The sequence below is a fragment of the Salmo salar genome, chromosome ssa19, assembly GCF_905237065.1.
Source record: "Salmo salar chromosome ssa19, Ssal_v3.1, whole genome shotgun sequence".
Classification (NCBI taxonomy): domain Eukaryota; kingdom Metazoa; phylum Chordata; class Actinopteri; order Salmoniformes; family Salmonidae; genus Salmo; species Salmo salar.
In genome coordinates this window covers 77676076-77696645 of record NC_059460.1, presented here as the reverse complement: position 1 = coordinate 77696645, position 20570 = coordinate 77676076, and the positions used below count along the sequence as shown (strand labels likewise).

The 20570-nt window shown below is 43.8% G+C and overlaps 1 protein-coding gene across 2 annotated transcripts in view; it reads right to left on the bottom strand.

The window, feature by feature from the left end:
- LOC106579628 (thioredoxin domain-containing protein 5) overlaps window positions 1-20570 on the bottom strand; it is a 30257-nt gene that overhangs the window by 3441 nt on the left and 6246 nt on the right. The window contains exons 1-9 of one of the 2 annotated variants that reach the window (XM_014159726.2): window positions 10357-10657; window positions 8997-9149; window positions 8194-8299; window positions 6476-6572; window positions 3753-3868; window positions 3386-3472; window positions 3086-3241; window positions 2299-2381; window positions 2001-2130 (exon numbers count right to left, since the gene is read on the bottom strand). In XM_014159726.2, coding sequence (XP_014015201.2) covers window positions 2001-2130; window positions 2299-2381; window positions 3086-3241; window positions 3386-3472; window positions 3753-3868; window positions 6476-6572; window positions 8194-8299; window positions 8997-9149; window positions 10357-10622 — 1194 coding nt within the window. In that variant the 5' untranslated portion in view covers window positions 10623-10657. Of the gene's footprint in view, window positions 1-2000; window positions 2131-2298; window positions 2382-3085; window positions 3242-3385; window positions 3473-3752; window positions 3869-6475; window positions 6573-8193; window positions 8300-8996; window positions 9150-10356; window positions 10658-20570 lie in introns of those variants that run through there. The other variant, XM_045702750.1, reaches the window with a different exon arrangement.

The following is a 20570-nucleotide window of genomic DNA, read 5'->3' as shown; positions in this document are numbered from 1 at the left end:
TGGACTGTCCTAGTGATAAAGGTTGTGATGGTCCTACCATGGACTGTCCTAGTGATAAAGGTTGTGATGGTCCTACCATGGACTGTCCTAGTGATAAAGGTTGTGATGGTCCTACCATGGACTGTCCTAGTGATAAAGGTTGTGATGGTCCTACCATGGACTGTCCTAGTGATAAAGGTTGTGATGGTCCTACCATGGACTGTCCTAGTGATAAAGGTTGTGATGGTCCTACCATGGACTGTCCTAGTGATAAAGGTTGTGATGGTCCTACCATGGACTGCCCTAGTGATAAAGGTTGTGATGGTCCTACCATGGACTGTCCTAGTGATAAAGGTTGTGATGGTCCTACCATGGACTGCCCGAGTGATAAAGGTTGTGATGGTCCTACCATGGACTGTCCTAGTGATAAAGGTTGTGATGGTCCTATCATGGACTGTCCTAGTGATAAAGGTTGTGATGGTCCTACCATGGACTGTCCTAGTGATAAAGGTTGTGATGGTCCTACCATGGACTGTCCTAGTGATAAAGGTTGTGATGGTCCTACCATGGACTGTCCTAGTGATAAAGGTCGTGATGGTCCTACCATGGACTGTCCTAGTGATAAAGGTCGTGATGGTCCTATCATGGACTGTCCTAGTGATAAAGGTCGTGATGGTCCTACCATGGACTGTCCTAGTGATAAAGGTCGTGATGGTCCTACCATGGACTGCCCTAGTGATAAAGGTCGTGATGGTCCTACCATGGACTGCCCGAGTGATAAAGGTTGTGATGGTCCTACCATGGACTGTCCTAGTGATAAAGGTTGTGATGGTCCTACCATGGACTGCCCTAGTGATAAAGGTTGTGATGGTCCTACCATGGACTGTCCTAGTGATAAAGGTTGTGATGGTCCTACCATGGACTGTCCTAGTGATAAAGGTTGTGATGGTCCTACCATGGACTGTCCTAGTGATAAAGGTTGTGATGGTCCTACCATGGACTGTCCTAGTGATAAAGGTTGTGATGGTCCTACCATGGACTGTCCTAGTGATAAAGGTTGTGATGGTCCTACCATGGACTGTCCTAGTGATAAAGGTTGTGATGGTCCTACCATGGACTGTCCTAGTGATAAAGGTTGTGATGGTCCTACCATGGACTGTCCTAGTGATAAAGGTTGTGATGGTCCTACCATGGACTGTCCTAGTGATAAAGGTTGTGATGGTCCTACCATGGACTGTCCTAGTGATAAAGGTTGTGATGGTCCTACCATGGACTGTCCTAGTGATAAAGGTTGTGATGGTCATTGACTTAAAGGACAATGAGGGAGTCAGATCCACCGTTCCGGGTAGCGCAGCATCACTGATCAACCAATCCTACAATGAGGTGGCTGTGGAGCCAGAGATCACAACCTCAGCTAACCCAGTTCACTGTTTCTGCTTCCTGTGGCCCTGGGTCACACCTGCTGTTGTGTGTTTATAATAACAGCCTGTCTCAAGTTGCAGGATCTCAACGTCTTGCTGTTTCCACCCCAGAGCATGGTAGACTTCACTAGCGCTATTTCTGAGCCATCTGTTTACACCCGAGCATGGTAGACTTCACTAGCGCTATTTCTGAGCCATCTGTTTACACCCCAGAGCATGGTAGACTTCACTAGCGCTATTTCTGAGCCATCTGTTTACACCCGAGCATGGTAGACTTCACTAGCGCTATTTCTGAGCCATCTGTTTACACCCCAGAGCATGGTAGACTTCACTAGCGCTACTTCTGAGCCATCTGTTTACACCCCAGAGCATGGTAGACTTCACTAGCGCTATTTCTGAGCCATCTGTTTACACCCCAGAGCATGGTAGACTTCACTAGCGCTATTTCTGAGCCATCTGTTTACACCCGAGCATGGTAGACTTCACTAGTGCTATTTCTGAGCCATCTGTTTACACCCCAGAGCATGGTAGACTTCACTAGTGCTATTTCTGAGCCATCTCTCAGCTCCAGACAGTCAATGTACAATATAGAACACCTACTGAAAACCTGTTGCAGATCGTCCTCTCCACTGTGCAGTCCACTTTGCCAATCTTGACATCAGTCAGGCCAGGGAACTCCTTCTTAGACAGGTCCTCCCAGGTAGGTGCCAGACTCTTACAGTGGCCACACCTGGAGAGGACGGGAGGTAACTTATGGTTATGTCTTCTAGTGGTGGAACCTCGTTTTAAGTAAATCACCAACTCAAATTGCCTTAAATATTGTACATTTCATACGGTGAGATGGGTTAAATAGAATATACATGTGGATTTAATAGCTCATAAAGGAGCTCTTTCTTACCATGGCGCGTAGAACTTGATGAATACCAGCCCCTTGGCCACTGTCTCGTCAAAGTTGGCCTCTGTGAGTGTAACTACGCCAGACTGCAAGGGGGAGAATTTTTGTTGATCATTTCAGATTGTATCATTCATGGTCCTGTATTGGTTTATACGTCCACAAGACCAGTAATTCAAAGTAGCCGCCTAAGTTCATAAACCGGACATCCGAGACGAATCGAGTTCTACGTTTTATTGGAAGTAGCATCAGATCTGTCCTTTAACCACACGTGTCATGTCTTTGTTCCAAGGTTTAGACTTTAGTGATGTCACCGTTCACACAACATTCTAATATAATAACAACAAATGCCATTTAGCAGACACTCTCATCCAAAGCGACTTACAGGCACGCGGGCATACATTTTAAGTATGGGTGGTCCCGGGAATCGAACCCACTATCCTGGCGTTGCAAACACAAAAATAGCTAGCCTGCCCATAATTGAGACTTCTAGTTAACCGTTGTGTAGCAGAGGCCTATGCCTGGAATCCAGTCTGCAGTAGACTGCGAGTCGAACAGCTTGGCCTGGTAATCTCACTGCTAAAACATCAGCCTGAGATCTTATTCACTTATTAAGTATCTGGAGAGGTAAGCTGTAAAAACGTGCTGCCCACTCACGAAACAAGGTGCCGGCCCCAAAATTAGATCTCGACGTAGGCATTTACCCACAACATAGTATATGGAGTATTTTAAATCTGGAAGGCACATGTGCTTGGCCCTATTATGCCTGAGAGTCACACACACACTGTAGTACCTCCTCTTTGGCTTGCTCGTCGCTGGGTACTGGGATCTCATTGGCATGTGGGTGTTCATCATCCTCCTTAGCAGCAGCAGCAGCAGCAGCCTTGACCTGGTTGTCCACAAAGTCCTTCAGAGAGTCCAGGTCCCGCTTGCCTCTGTACTGGTCCGCCTGAACAGACAACACCACCACCGGAAAGGGTTAACAAACTGACTCATTAAATGGTGAAGTCATAGCTCCTCACAAACATGAATGGGTTACAGAACACAATGACACAAGGTCTTCTTCAGTGAGGTAGCCAACCAAACTAGGTACCTTCTCTCCATCCTTGAAGAAGAGCAGTGTGGGGTAGCCACGCACAGCGTTCTCAGAGCACACGTCATAGTGCTGGGTACAGTCCACCTGGCCAATCACAACACACTAGTTTAATCAGAATTCATTCAGCATATCCAGCTGGTAAAGCAAGTTGTGCTTTTCATGTGGAAATATTAACATGCAGTAACTTCTACTACCACTGGGCTGTCAGTCCAATACAAACATCAAACCACAGCCATAAATAACATTTGTTGAAGAGGATCGTATCATTCTACTGTACAAAGGAGTCGTCATAAGTTCCGGATCCTGGACTGGTGCACGTGACAAACATGGCGCTCTAGTCCCCTGCCGGTGACTCGTCACCCACCTTGCCGATCTTGATGTTGTCTGAGTACTCGAAGCTGGTGGCCAGCTGCTCCCAGGTCGGGGCCATGGCCTTGCAGTGACCGCACCAGGGGGCAAAGAACTTGACAAAGTGGGACCCTGCGAAGAAGAGAAGAAAAATAAAGATTGTAGTTAATACTGGAAAACATCATATATAAAATGTACAGTAAGTCTCCCGAGTGGCACAGCGGTCTAAGGCACTGTCGCAGCTGGCCACAACCAGGAGACCCATGAGACAATTGACCCAGCGTCGTCCGGGTTAGGCCGGCTGCACAGTGTTTCCTCCGACACATTGGTGCGGCTGGCTTCCGGGTTAAGCGAGCAGTGTGTTAAAGAATCAGCGCGGCTTGGCCGGTCATGTTTCGGAGGCTCTCGACCTTCGCCTCTCCCGAGTCCATACAGGAGTTGCAGCAATGAGACAAGACTAACTACCAAATGGATATCACGAAAATAGTGGAGAAAAAAAAGGGGTAAAAAGTGTACCAATAAATAATAATGTACAGTAAGGGGTAGAGGTCGACCGATTAATCGGACTGGCCGATTAATTAGGGCCGATTTCACGTTTTCATAACAAATCGGTAATCGGCATTTTTGGACACCGTTCATGGCCGATTACATTGCACTCCACGAGGAGACTGCGTGGCAGGCTGACTACCTGTTATGCGAGTGCAGCAAGGAGCCAGGGTAAGGTGCTAGCTAGCATTAAACACATCTTATAAAAAACAATCAATCTTAACATAATCACTAGTTAACTACGCATGGTTGATGATATTACTAGTTTATCTAGCTTGTCCTGCGTTGCATATAATCTGATGCTAATGTTATGACGTTAATTTATCATTGAATCATAGCCTACTTCGCCAAACGGGTGATTTAACAAGCGCATTCGCGAAAAAAAGCACTTTCGTTGCACCAATGTGTACCTAACCAGAAACATCAACGCCTTTCTTAAAATCAATACACAAGTATATATTTTTAAACCTGCATATTTAGTTAAAATAAATTCATGTTAGCAGGCAATATTAAACTAGGGAAACTGTGTCACTTCTCTTGATTTCATTGCACGCAGAGTGAGGGTATATGCAACTGTTTGGGCTGCCTGGCTCGTTGTGAACTAATTTGCCAGAATTTTACGTAATTATGACATAACATTGTGCAATGTAACAGCAATATTTAGACTTATGGATGCCACCCGTTAGATAAAATACGGAACGGCTCCGTATTTCACTGAAAGAATAAACGTTTTGTTTTCAAAATGATAGTTTCCGGATTTGACCATATTAATGACCTATGGGTCGTATTTCTGTGTGTTATTATATTATAATTAAGTCTATGATTTGATAGAGCAGTCTGACTGAGCGGTGGTAGGCAGCAGCAGGCTTGTAAGCATTCATTCAAACAGCACTTTACTGCATTTGCCAGCAGCTCTTCGCCATGCTTCAAGCATTGCACTGTTTATGACTTCAAGCCTATCAACTCCCAAGATTAGGTTGGCAATACTAAAGTACCTATTAGAACATCCAATAGTCAAAGGTATATGAAATACAAATGGTATAGAGAGAAATAGTCCTATAATAACTACAACCTAAAACTTCTTACCTGGGAATATTGAAGACTCATGTTAAAAGGAACCACCAGCTTTCATATGTTCTCATGTTCTGAGCAAGGAACTTAAACTTGAGCTTTTTCACATGGCACATATTGCACTTTTACTTTCTTCTCCAACACTTTGTTTTTGCATTATTTAAACCAAATTGAACATGTTTCATTATTTATTTGAGACTAAATTGATTTTATTGATGTATTATATTAAGTGATAAGTGTTCAAAAGTGTTCATTGTTCATTCAGTATTGTTGTAATTGTCATTATTACATACACACACACATAAAAATCGTCCGATTAACCGGTATCGGCTTTTTTTTTTGTCTTCCAATAATCGGTATCGGCGCTGAAAAATCATAATCGGTCGACCTCTAGTAAGGGTAGCTACAATATGAAAGCACAGAATTAAGGTATTTTGCAGTTGTATGTAATTAACTCAAGTTAGAGCGTTTCAGCTTACGGATGGGTATTTAGTTGATGGAATAACATGAGAAATTACATCAACTATAAAATCGTTACTGGCCCGGAGACTAAAATACATTGAGCTCAGAGGTTAAATGCTACCCATTACGCAATTTTGTCACAGCCCATCTTGCCACCATTTAAAGGTTGGACACAAACATCCCTCTTAAAAATGATCCTGTCATATCCTGTCTTTTTTCCCCTCAAACAGGAATCATTTATTTTTCTTTCTCAAACAAAACATTCAACTCAAAACCGGGCTGAAGAGCTGCAATTTCAGCAGGACATTTATCGTGACCACCATTTATTTTTGTTGTGCTTGTCCAGTGACCGGAAACATGCGGTTTGCATGAGATAAATGTAGAGTGGATTGCATCATGGTTTCAAGGGAATGACAGCATCTAAATTATGGTAATCGCTGTAGAAAATGGACATATGCAGCTTACAAAAACAGTTGCGTTAAGGAACCCTCACATGTTATATTTCGGGTATAAATAGACAAGCCTGGTCCCAGGTCAGTTTGTGCAGCCTTGCCAACTCCTATGGTGCGAGACATCAGAAACAGATCTGGGACCAGGCTATAAAGAGACTGTTGGCATATGTATATTGCACTGACAGATCCCAGTCCTCCCCCACGTTACCTTTAGCGATGTGGGCCTTGAAGTTGCCGGCAGTGAGATCAAACAGTCCCTGCTTGGGCTCTGGGGCTTTGGGAGGCTCCAGTTCAGTCTCTGGCTCCTGCATCATGCCACACACCAAATAAAGACTGCCATCACGTAACATTAGTCTGAAGGTTATATTCAGATGGTCTGAAAGGTTTAACGCAGGGATCTCCAACTGGTGGATTTTATTTGGACCCCAAGTTTTCAATGATTTATTGTTGGACATAAAAGACTGAAAACATATGATTTAAATTTTGGAAATCTGTTCCAAAAAATGACCATGCATAATAGAGATATGTGATTGCTTACAAATGGAAGCAAGGTATGAAATGATTATGTTTTAGACAAATATTATGTAGTTACGAAAGTTAAAATCAGTAAGGCTGATTTGAATGGGGGGGGGGTCACATTTAATTTCAGTAAGCATAATATATTCACATCGCCTCCTATCTCATGGGCATAGGGTTTAGTCATATGGTGCTGGCTACAAATGTTACGTATGTCCTACTCTTTCACAATTACCAAGTGCAGAGATCATCATTCAATGGTTAACTCCAGCATTTGAGCACGACACGCTAAGGCAACGTCACCATGCCTGCTGATTAACCTACGGGCTCACTACTGCAATTACACTATATATACAAAAGTATGTGGACACCCCTTCAAATGAGTGGATTCAGTTATTTCAGGTGTGGCTGACAAGTGTATAAAAAATCGAGCACACCGCCATGCAATCTCCATAGACAAACACTGGCAGTAAAATGGCCTTACTGAAGAGCTCAGTAACTTTCAACGTGGCATCGTCATAGGATGCCACCTTTCCAACAAGTCAGTTGTCAAATTTCTGCCCTGCTAGAGCTGCCCCGGTCAACTGTAAGTGCTATTATTGTGAAGTGGAAACTACTAGGAGCAACAATGGCTCAGTCACGAAGTGGTAGGCCACACACACCCACAGAATGGGACCGCCGTGTGCTGAAGCGTGTAAAAATCGTCTGTCCTTGGTTGCAACACTCACTAGCGAGTTCCAAACTGCCTCTAGAAGATACGTCAGCACAAAAACTGTTTGTCGGGAACTAGTGAAATGGGTTTCGATAGCAGAGCAAGCCAACTATAAAGTTTGGTGGAGAAAGAATAATGGTCTGGGGATGTTTTTTATGGTTTGGGCTAGGCCCCTTAGTTCAGGTGAAGGGAAATACCAGCTATCTGCCATCTACATCTGGCTCTGAGGAGCATTTCTTCAGAGACGAGGCCTACCCCAATATAGCCAAATAAAAATGCCGTATTGCATTCTGTCTTTGTCGTCCATTCAGTTAAGCATGTACTCGATTTAAATATCTGTTTGGGCTTCTTGCGGTCAATTTGCAGTCTACAAATTATTTGTAATTATCTTCCAGCCCCCTGACCATCCACTAACGAAAACCAAAATCGTCCCGTGCTAAATCTAGTTGATGATCCCTGGTTTAAAAATCTTCCCGTGGCTAAACCCTGGTTGATGATCCCTGGTTTAAAGTGACAACCTCTCATCACCTACTTTCCTTCCCATTGAAAACAGGATAAAGTTGAAGCGGGAAACAGGAAGCGATAATAAGGTTGTCCACTGTTCCTTTGCTTTCACCTGTCCAGGCTTTCACATCACATGAACGAAATGAGGAGGAGAAGCCATTTCAGATGAGCTGCATGTAACTCCGCCCACTTACCACAGGCTCGTCCTGCACAGTGTTGAGCATCCAGGTCTCCAGAGACTGCAGGTCCCTGGGGCCTTGGTACTTCACAGCCTCCTGCTCAGGTCTGAACAGCTTCAGCCTACAGACAACACATGGGTCAACGAGATCATTCACCTCAATGACTAGGCCATACTGCTCTGTAAGATGACTGACAAACTCGCAATACACTTAACTGGTCAATTCCTTCGTAATTACGAGAAACTGAACGTTGTTTTTATGACAGAAGATTTTATAAGCACACTAGGGTCCAGGTTCCGCTTTTACAGCATACACTGCAAAACAAGGTGGTTAAAAATTTAACTAAATTCATGTCAATGTTTCACTGCTATCGGTCAATAAGTAATCAAATCTAGCTACATGATTTACCCCAGTGGTAAAATGAAAATGCATATCCCAGTGGCAAAATGAAGATGCATATCCCAGTGGCAAAATGAAGATGCATATTTATTTATTTTATTTAACTAGGCAAGTCAGCCTACCCCCAGCCAAACATGAACGACGCTGGGCCAATTGTGCGCCGCCCTATGGGTCTCCCAATCACGGCCGGATGTGATAGAGCCTGGATTCGAACTAGGGAATGTAGTGACACCTCTGGCACTGAGATGCAGTGCCTTAGACCGCTGCGCCACTCGGGAGCAAAATGAAGATACACCATGAAATGGCAAGGTAGTACATGAACTTGTCCAATAAGAAATCCAGTAAGAAACGGTTCTGTTGCGCAACATTTCAAAATGTTTTGCTATGGTGTGCCCTAATTAATACAACCCTGTACTTACGTGGGGTAGCCCCTGATGCCGTGGACATTAGAGCAGAACTTAACATCCTGAGTGCAGTCAACCTTTACGACGTAGGCGGGCGGCGACTCCATGCTGTTGTATTTGTCCCCCATCTCGTTCCATGTCCCCTGTAGCCTCTGACAGTGACCACACCTGGAAGCAAAACGCAGCACAGGTTCTTTCAAAGTCTTTCTCCTGAGGTGGTACAGGCTTCACAGTTCTGCCTGGAATTAACAGTGTTCCCCCTATATCATTGTTGCCACTGCTGAGAGATACATATCTACCAAGACTGCTGATTTTTTGGGGGGGTGGAAACACTGTTTAGGCTAGGCATCAAATAGAGAGAGCACAGTCTCAGTGGAAAAGAGACACCCCTGATACAACTCAACACTCCTATTGAATTCCATATGCTTAACGGTCTTCATGTTTCAATAACAATAGAATGTGCCGCCTTGTTATGTTGTCTGACTTAAGTTATCCCCACATTATGTTTCTTTGATCAGATTGTGCAGTGTGGGTCAGCTTGTAACTGTATTCGGTGAGGTGTAAAGACACTCCTGTGAAGTGATGAAGAACAGCAATGTTGTCTATACGCTTACATTTCAGAAAAGACACCAAAATATTAAGCCTTACTACACAGCAAGTAGATTTGTTTCTTGTGTGGAAGAAAGAAAAAAAAACGTGGGACATTTTTAGGCAGCTTTAGTGCGTGCCCGTCTACAAAGTTACGTCAATCAGTGCATGCCACGTAAGCGGTCACATCCTGAAATGGTCCATTACTACACTACTGTTAGCTAGCTAGGCTAGCTGTTATACAGTACAAAATGTGCGGTAAAATGAACAGCCTGGAAAAAAATTATATATACACACAACAACAACAAAATACTGCACATGTAACTAGCGACTGTGTCAACTAACGTTAAAGGACGGGCCAGTCCAAGTTTAATCGTGACTTCAGAAAGTTCACAAGCTTTCATAAGTTTCCAAGGCTCTAATGATTACCAACCAAAACATGCTAACTAACGTTAGCGTAGTTCTGGTCTCGTATGGTTTGTTAGCAAATCTTTAGCCAGTGTGTTAGCTAGATTATGACTTCTCATCTATGCAATGATGGATAACATTTTATATACAAGTCCTAGTTAACATTTGTAGCAAAAATAATACAACTTGGCTGACTAATTAGCTATTTAGACAGTTAGCCGGCATAAAAGCTGCGATAGCTAGCTGCAAGTTAGCTGTTACTGTAGCCCCTGACAACTTGCAAATCTGTTGGTAAAGAAATATGGTATCCATCTAAATATTGTCAATAACTTTACAAACTGCACGCTACCCAGCGAGTTTATTCAAAACGTTTGCTTACCAAGGGGCGAAGAACATGACAAAGTGGGGAGCGGTTGGGACAGCATCGTTGAACATATCCACTGTATACGTATGCTTGACATGTTCATCTTCTTCATAATCAGCATCGCAAAATATATTACCAAAAAGTAACGAACAATAAATAAAACACAACATAAAATGTGTGCAATTCAGTGCTGAGGAGGCCATGATCCCGTCTTGCTGAGCCACTGGTCTGTCTGTGAATATCACTAACGCTGACCTTTGAAGAATCTGGATAGGACCCATGCACGATGAGACGCTCCAAACAATGGCTGCAGCCGTTTTACAGGTGGAGATGAAATCTACATTACATAGAGATCTGTGGCGTGGGGTTGCGCCACTGCTGCACTTCAAACACTTCTAAACAAGCTTCAACAAGTTTTAATCCAGATGCTTTCACAAGTAGGATAGACATCAATGGCTATAGACAGTACCAGTCAAAAGTGTGGACACACCTACTCATTCAAGGGTTTTTCTTTATTTTTACTATTTTCTACATTGTAGAATAATAGTGAAGACATCAAAACTATGAATAACACATATGGAAACATGTAGTAACCAATTTTTTTTTAAACAAATCAAAATATATTTCATATTTGAGATACTTCAATGTAACCACCCTTTGCCTTGATGACAGCTTTGCACACTCTTGGCATTCTCTCAACCAGCTTCATGAGGTAGTCACCTGGAATGCATTTCAATTAACAGGTGAGCCTTAGTAAAAGATCATTTGGAATTTCTTTCCTTCTTAATGTGTTTGAGCCAAACAGTTGTGTTTGTGACAAGGTAGGGTTGGTATACAGAAGATAGCCCTATTTGGTAAAATACCAAGTCTGTATTATGGCAACAACAGCTCAAATAAGCAAAGAGAAAAGACAGTCCATCATTACCTTAAGACATGAAGGTCAGTCAATCCAGAATATTTCAAGAACTTTGAAAGTTTCTTCAAGTGCAGTTGCAAAAACCATCAAGAGCTATGATGAAACTGGCTCTCATGGGGACCACCACAGGAATGGAAGACCCAGAGTTACCTCTGCTGCAGAGGATACATTCATTAGAGTTAACTGCACCTCAGATTGCAGCCCAAATACATGCTTCACAGAGTTCAAGTAACAGACACATCTCAACATCAACTGTTGAGAGGAGACTGTGAATCAGGCCTTCATGGTCTAATTGCTGCAAAGAAACCACTACTAAAGGACACCAATAAGAAGAAGAGACTTGCTTGGGCCAAGAAACAAGAGCAATGGACATTAGACCGGTGGAAATCTGTCCTTTGGTCGGATGAGTCCAAATTTTTGATTTTTGGTTCCAACCGCTGTCTTTGTGAGACGCAGAGTAGGTGAACGGATGATCTCCATGTGTGATGGTGTAGGGGTGCTTTGCTGGTGACACTGTCTGATTTATTTAGAATTGAAGGCACACTTAACCAGCATGGCAGCGTAGCCTAGTGGTTAGAGCATTGGACTAGCAACTGACAGGTTGCAAGATCAAATCCCTGAGCTGACAAGGTACAAATCTGTTGTTCTGCCCCTAAACAAGACAGTTCAGACAGTTCACTGTTCCTAGGCTGTCATTGAAAATAAGAATTTGTTCTTAACTGACTTGCCTAGTTAAATAAAGGTAAAATAAAAAATGGCTACCACAACATTCTGCAGCAATACGCCATCCCATCTAGTTTTGCGCTTAGTGGGACTATCATATGTTTTTAAACAGGACAATGACCCAAAACACACCTCCAGGTTGTATAAGGGCTATTTGACCACGGAGAGTGATGGAGTGCTGCATCAGATGACCTGGCCTCCACAATCCCCCAATCTCAACCCAATTGAGATGGTTTGGGATGAGTTGGACCACAGAGTGAAGGAAAAGCAGCCAACAAGTTCTCAGCATATCTGGGAACTCCAAGACTGTTGGAAAAGCATTCCTCATGAAACTGGTTGAGAGAATGCCAAGAGTGTGCAAAGCTGTCATCAAGGCAAAGGGTGGCTACTTTGAAGAATCTAAAATATATTTTTATTTGTTTAACACTTTTTTGGTTACTACATGATTACATATGTGTTACTTCATAGTTTGATGTCTTCACTATTATTCTACAATGTTCAAAGTAGTAAAAATTAAGAAAAACCCTTGAATGAGTAGGTGTCCAAACTTTTGACTGGTACTATACACTTAACAAAAATATAAATGCAACATGTAAAATGTTTGTCCCATGTTTGAAATAAAAGATCCCAGAAATGTTCAAAATTCACACGATTTGGTATTTTATCAGGATCCTCATTAGCAGTAGTGAAAAAAGTACCCAATTGTCATGCTTTTCAGTAAAAGTAAAAAAAAGTGAAAGTCACCCAGTAAAATACTACTTGAGTAAAAGTCTAAAAGTATTTGGTTTTAAATATACTTATGTATCAAAAGTAAATGTAATTACTACAAAACACTTAAGTATCAAAAGTATAAGTAAAAGTATAAATAATTTCAAATTCCTTATATTAAGCAAATCCAAAACAATTTACGGATTGTCTTGGACAAGCTCCAACACTCAGACATAATTTACAAACAAAGCATGTGTTTAGTGAGTCCGCCAGATCAGAGGTAGTAGGGATGACCAGTTATGTTCTCTTGATACATCTGTGAATTAGACCATTTTCCTGTCCTGCTAAGCATAAAAAATGTGCAGTTTTGTCACACTAGACACTCTAATGTACTTGTCCTCTTGCTCAGTTGTGCACCGGGGCCTCCCACTCCTCTTTCTATTCTGGTTAGAGCCAGTTTGTGCTGTTCTGTGAAGGGAATAGTACACAGCTGTCACGTCCTGGCCAGTATAAGGGTTAATTAGTACTGTAGTTTGGTCAGGACGTGGCAGAGGGTATTCGTTTTATGTGGTTCGGGGTGGTGTGTTTGTTAAAAGGGTGTTTGATTTAGTATTTCCGGGTTTTGGTTTATGTTTAGGTATTTCTATGTTGAGTTAATTGGGGTTGGACTTCCAATTGAAGGCAGCTGTTTGGTGTTGCCTTTGATTGGAAGTCCTATATTAGTTGGGTGTGTTTGTCTTGTATTTTGTGGGAGATTGTTCTGTGTTTTGCCTTGTGCCTTACCAGACTGTTTTTGTTGATCGGTCGTGTTTTGTTATTTTTGTACGTTCATTTTGAAAGTAAATAAACAGCAAGATGAGCATACACATACCTGCTGCGTTTTGGTCCTCCTTCATCGACGACAACCGTGACAGAATCTCCCACCAAACCAGGACCAAGCAGCAGAGGAAGGAGCAGAGGAATTTCGATTTGGACAAACGAGAGAGATGGACTTGGGAGGAGATCTTGGAGGGAAAAGGCTCCTACACTTGGGAGGAAATCCAAGCAGGAAAAGATCGCCTTCCATGGGGACAGGTGGTAAGCGAGAGAGGGGAAAGGAGTAAGGCTGGTATGGACCGGGAACGTTTCCGAGGAACACGACTAGCGTTGAAGCGCGAGAGGCACCCCCAAGACATTTTTTTGGGGGGCACACGGGTAGTTGGGCTAGGCATAGGAAGAGCCGGAAGCCAGCTACCCGTAGTTATATGGAGGAGCGTATGGGGTGGAGAGCGCCATGTTTCGCTGAGGAGCGCACTCTCACCCATACGCATGCACAGTCCGGTGCGCGTTATTCCAGCCCCTCGCAGGTGCCGTGCTAGAGCGGGCATCCAGCCTGGTAGGAGGATGCCTGTGCAGCGCATCTGGTCGCCGGTACGCCTCCGAGGACCAGGCTACCCAACTCCCGCTCTACGCACGGCTACCACCAGGCCCCTGCACAGCCCAGTCTGCCCTGTACGAGCACCTCGCTCGTACAGGGCTACTAGTTCCATCCAGCCAAGGCGGGTTGTGCAGGAGGTAAGATCTAGACCGACTGTGCGCCTCCATAGCCCTGGGTTTCCAGCTCCTGTCTCTCGTGCGAACCCGGAAGTGCGTCAACCCAGTCCGACTCGTCCTGTTCCCGCTCCCCGCACTAGCCTGGAGGTGCGTGTTCAAAATCTGGTAAGCCCAGTACCAGCACCACGCACCAGGCTTCAAGTGCGTAAACCCAGCCTCACCAGTCAACAGTCAACAGAGCTGCCCGCCAGTCAACAGTCAACAGAGCTGCCCGCCAGTCAACAGTCGTCGGAGCTGCCCGCCAGTCAACAGTCGTCGGAGCTGCCCGCCAGTCAACAGTCGTCGGAGCTGCCCGCCAGTCAACAGTCGTCGGAGCGGCCAGACTGCGCTGGACTGCCGGAGTGGCCAGACTGCGCTGGACTGCCGGAGTGGCCAGACTGCGCTGGACTGCCGGAGTGGCCAGACTGCCCTGGACTGCCGGAGTGGCCAGACTGCCCTGGACTGCCGGAGTGGCCAGACTGCCCTGGACTGCCGGAGTGGCCCGACTGCCTGGAACGGCCGGAACCAGAGCCACCTCCAGATATAGGTGGGTTGGGGAGGGGGGGTGTAGCACAGTGCCGTCGTTGACGGCAGCCACCCTCCCTTCCCTCCCTTTAGTAGAGGGAATGTTGTTTTGTTGTTTGGGGTTGTTTGGGGTTTTGTTGTTTTTTGTTTTTAAGGTGCTTCCGGGGTTAGCACCTTTAAGGGGGGGGTACTGTCACGTCCTGGCCAGTATAAGGGTTAATTGGTATTGTAGTTTGGTCAGGACGTGGCAGAGGGTATTCGTTTTATGTGGTTCGGGGTGGTGTGTTTGTTAAAAGGGTGTTTGCTTTAGTATTTCCGGGTTTTGGTTTATGTTTAGGTATTTCTATGTTGAGTCTAGTGTGTCTGGTTCTATGTTGAGTTAATTGGGGTTGGACTTCCAATTGAAGGCAGCTGTTTGGTGTTGCCTTTGATTGGAAGTCCTATATTAGTTGGGTGTGTTTGTCTTGTATTTTGTGGGAGATTGTTCTGTGTTTCGCCTTGTGCCTTACCAGACTGTTTTTGTTGATCGGTCGTGTTTTGTTATTTTTGTACGTTCATTTTGAAAGTAAATAAACAGCAAGATGAGCATACACATACCTGCTGCGTTTTGGTCCTCCTTCATCGACGACAACCGTGACAACAGCGTTGTACAAGATCTTCAGTTTCTTGGCAATTTCTCGCATGGAATAGCCTTCATTTCTCAGACAAGAATAGACTGAAGAAAGAAAGTTTTGAGCTTGTAATCGAATCCCCCAAATGCTGATGCTCCAGATACTCAACTATTCTAAAGAAGGCCAGTTTTATTTCTTCTTTAATCAGAACAACAGTTTTCAGCTGTGCTAACATAATTGCAAAAGAGTTTTCTAATGATCAATTAGCCTTTTAAAATGATAAACTTGGATTAGCTAACAGAATGTGCCATTGGAACACAGGAGTGATGGTTGCTGATAATGGGCATCTGTACGCCTATGTAGATATTCCATAAAAAAATCTGCCGTTTCCAACTACAATAGTCATTTACAACATTAACAATGTCTACACTGTATTTCTGATCAATTTGATGTTATTTTAAAAAACAAAAATTGTGCTTTTCTTTCAAAAACAAGGACATTTCTAAGTGACCCCAAACCTTTGAACGGTAGTGTGTATATGAAGGTAGACATACTTGTGTCAAATATATTATTTTTTATATCTACTGCTAGATGATTTTTGTTTGGTACATTTTTTGCTGTTGGTTGTATTTCATTTATTCATTCATTTAAGCTTGTCTGTGTCTACCTCAGCTAACCACCTACTAGCTGATGAGGTCCCAACGCGGTCTTACAGCTCCCCCTGTTTGGTTTAATAACATTTACAGTATTTTAACGAGCTAAAGACCTACATATGTTATGTATCTACGCAACATTTTAATGTTCTGGATAGGCCTAGGTATACATGCATTAACTTATTTCAATGAAAGTCTTTTCAATTGTGTATTTAAGGGACATATTTGTCAGGTGAGAGTCTGGTGCATCGTCGTCATGCTCGTTATTTCAAGCATCAGTCCAGCTGGGCTGATGTATTTCACAGTATTGTTGCTGAGGCTACTGTGTTGTACTGTCTATGCCATGCTATATTTATCGATACTGTCGTGGGAGGCAACTGAAAATAATTCAGAGGAGAATTATTTTTATGTGAGAACAGCAAATGAAATGAGAGGCCTTCCTTCTCCTGAGCCATTTCAATACATCTAACAATGGAATACCATTTTGAGGAAATGTACCACATTTGTTTCTCCAGTCACATTGATAATTTATAAAAAAGACTTGGTATACGCCTTCTCCGTATAGATGTTATATGGATATGATTCAAATCGAATTAGAGATGCATGTTGGTTTGTTAAGCTGGGTCACTTGTAAGATTAGATGGTTACAGATGATTGTGTGAAGTGGAGGACTTTCAGACAAAGGGCTGTCCATAAGATTGATTGTTTTGCATAGTCTTCCATTGTGAGAACTCTTTGAAGTTGACTCTTTTGTGGGAACTATAGTTTATTTTCTCATGATATACAGTAGAATAGTTTTTAAATAACCCTGCCAACAATATCCAAGTAGTCCCATTAAAATTGTACAAACCTCAGCATGACAGTGGTCAGTAGCCTAATTTAGGGGACACACATTTAACCTCCAAGAGGTCTTTAAAAAACGAATTAGTCACTTTCAAATGGTCTTTGGCGAGTTCCGGTCGACTGCAACTCCTTGGTAGCCAGCACAACTTTCCCTCACACCTAGCTCTGTCCAACTACTGGAACAAACTTGGCCCCTTGGTGCGCAGGTTTCATAAATTCCCAGAGAAATCTGTGAGAAAAAAAACCTACATTCTTAACACTGTGGAAAGGGACTTTACCATTACAACAAAATAAAACATCTGTGACCTTTACGGATTACACTTCTGACTGAGGTGTTAGCTCATACTCGGATAGGATGATTAATAGACTGATGGTCAGATATGAGTAAAAATTGCCTTCCTCTTCATCACCACTGGAAATGATGCCTGAGAATGAGGACATAGAAACGTATTAATTAATCCAATTTATTACTGAGGCTATGTGATCCTTCCCTTGGGGACTGTAGTGCTGTGCAATGGTTACAGCGCTGTAAATCTGAGCTCCATTCCCAAGGTATTTCGTGCGCTGCCTCCCAGGACTGACAAGTCTTTGGCTGGACAAACTATTTCCACCCTGTCACAGAAAGACTTCATTGACTCACAGTGCAATGCAGGCACCTGGGATTATTTTAACCTAGGCAACAGATGCACATACTCAAGCCAATAGTGCTCCAGTGCTGTTTGTGCTTTAGCCATGTCATATGATATGACAATGATAGAAAAGTTTTACGGTGTGCCATAGACATACAATTGATCTCTGTGCCGTATCATCATAGTTAATAACTTTTTGGTTATTAGATTCCGATCCATTCCTAGTCAAAAACATTGGTCTTGTTTTCTAGGATGACGGTAACAGAAAGGTACTTAAGCGTTTAGATGGATGACAGCTCCAAAAACATTTGTGAACCACCGGTCTACAGTGTAAAAAAAAAAAAAGGCCGCTTTCAGCCATGCTACTGTTGGACGAGGTGTTTACATAGTGTTCTGGGTTTGGTTAAACTGGGGGTCACTGGCTGGGAGGTGACCTGTTTCAAGGGATGGACTCTGCTTTGCCATTCCCAGAGTGACCATTAAAATTCCTTCTGTGGACTGAGCCCAACAGACTGTCCCCAATGACACTTTCGCCTCAAGGCTGACTAGAGTTGAACTTCAATCGCTGCCCTTAAAACCCAAGCATGCCTCCCATTCAGAACGGCTTCATAAAATGCTTGAGTAGTGACCCAATTTGTTGAGGTGTAGAGTGCAAAATCGAACAAAGCGATAGGGCTGAGTGACACCCCCCACACACATTACATATTTGTTTGAATTCTACAACTCATCTTGTCCATTGTCCTTACATATCATTTCTTGGCAGGTGGTTTCAGTATGCTTTGAAATGTTACACACAGAAGTGTTTATTTAAGCAATAAAGCCCAAGGGGGTGTGGTATATGGCCAATATACCACGGCTAAGGGCTGTTCTTAGACACATCGCAAGGTGGAGTGCCTGGATACAGCCCTTAACCGTGGTATATTGGCCATATACCACAACCCCCTGAGGTGCCTTATTGCTATTATAAACTGGTTACCAACGTAATTAGAGCAGTAAAAATAAATGTCTTGTCATACCAGTGGTATACCGTCGGATATACCACGGCTATCAGCCAATCAGCATTCAGGACTTGAATCACCCAGTTTATAATAGAGATTTTTGATCAGAAGAGAGCTGTATAATATACACCCCAACGACCCAGAGCTGACGCTCTTGCCACCCTATCACATTCCAAGCACATAGTTCCAGTGCCTACTGGTTACCCATTGTTGACAGTGGGCAGCTTGCCAGGCCAGCTATACAGTATAGGCTGTCATAGGAAAAGCAGATTAATGGTCTGTTTATTTTCCTAATTTCCTTTAGTTTGTGCTCGAGAGTGCAGTAGTCGACAGGTGGAATGGTGAAAGACTGAAAGAGACTGATTGGGAGACTGAAAGAGAGACTGAAAGAGAGACGGATTGGGAGACCAAAAGAGAGACTGATTTTGAGACTTAAAGAGAGAAGGAGAGTGAGGACCAAATTAATGGCACAGTCAGATTTCTGTCTACCAAAGTTGAAGAATATAAGTTGAAGACCTACTCAGCTGTCTGTCTTTACGGAGTATGAAACACTTTTTCTATTTTAAAAAGGTTATTGAGTTGAGAAGAAGCTGCTATCTTGTGATACACCATGTTCCCACCATCCACAGTTGTTAAACCTTTGCTTAGAAATGATATGTTGATCAAAACAACCTGGTTAACTTGACCACAATAGATCTCTTACTTCACAGCTGTGGATTGCATTGGAGAGTTTCACTTTCAAGTCTCGGTCTATAATGAGAACATTTCAGATTCAAAATGCACAATGAGAAAAGCAGGCCATATTAAATCAGTAAGTGGGTTTTTGGAACATGTGAGATATATATATTTATATATATATTATTATTATTATTTTTTTTGCATATTATTTACTTTCCTGGGCTTTCCTGGGCTAAGCTTTACAAAACACTGAAATAAGGCCCTTAAAACCCAAGCATGCCTCCCGGTCAGAACGGCTTCATAAAATGCTTGAGTAGTGACCCAATTTGATGAGGCGTAGAGCGCAAGATCTACAAAATTATAGGGCTGAGTGACACCCCCTCCCCACACACACCACCATCACCATCATCACCATCACCACCACCACCACCACCACCGCCATCACCAACACCACCATCACCACCACCACCACCCCCACCACCATCACCACCACTAACATCACCACTACCACCACCATAACCACCATAACCAACACCACCACCACCATCAAAACATCACAACCACCACCACCTTCACCTTCACCACCATCCACCACCACCACCATCACCATCACCATCACCAACCCCACCATCACCATCACCACCACCATCACCATCACCATCACCAACCCCACCATCACCATCACCACCACCATCACCATCACCAACCCCACCATCCACCACCACCACCATCACCAACCCCACCATCACCATCACCACCACCATCATCACCACCACAACCACCATCACTATCACCACCATCACCATAACCACCACCATCACCATCACCACAACCACCACCACCATCACCACCACATCACCATAACCACCACTATCACCATCACCACAACCACCACCACCATCACCACCACATCACCATAACCACCACTATCACCACCACCACCATCACCACCTTCATCTTCACCACCATCATCACCACCACCGCCATCACCATCACCACCACATCCACCATCATCATCACCTTCATCACCACCATCCACCACCACCACCATCACCACCACCTTCACCACCACCACCATAACCACCACCACCACCACCATCACCACCATCTTCACCTTCATGTTCCACCACCATAACCACCATCACCATCACAACTGCCACCATCACCACCACCTTCACCATCACCCTCACCACCATCACCACCACCATCACCACCAACACCACCACAATCACCACCAACTTCACCTTCACGTTCATCACCACCACCATCACCACCATCACCCCCACCACCATAACCACCACCACCACCATAACCACCACCACCACCATAACCACCACCACCACCACCACCACCATCACCATCACCACCACCAT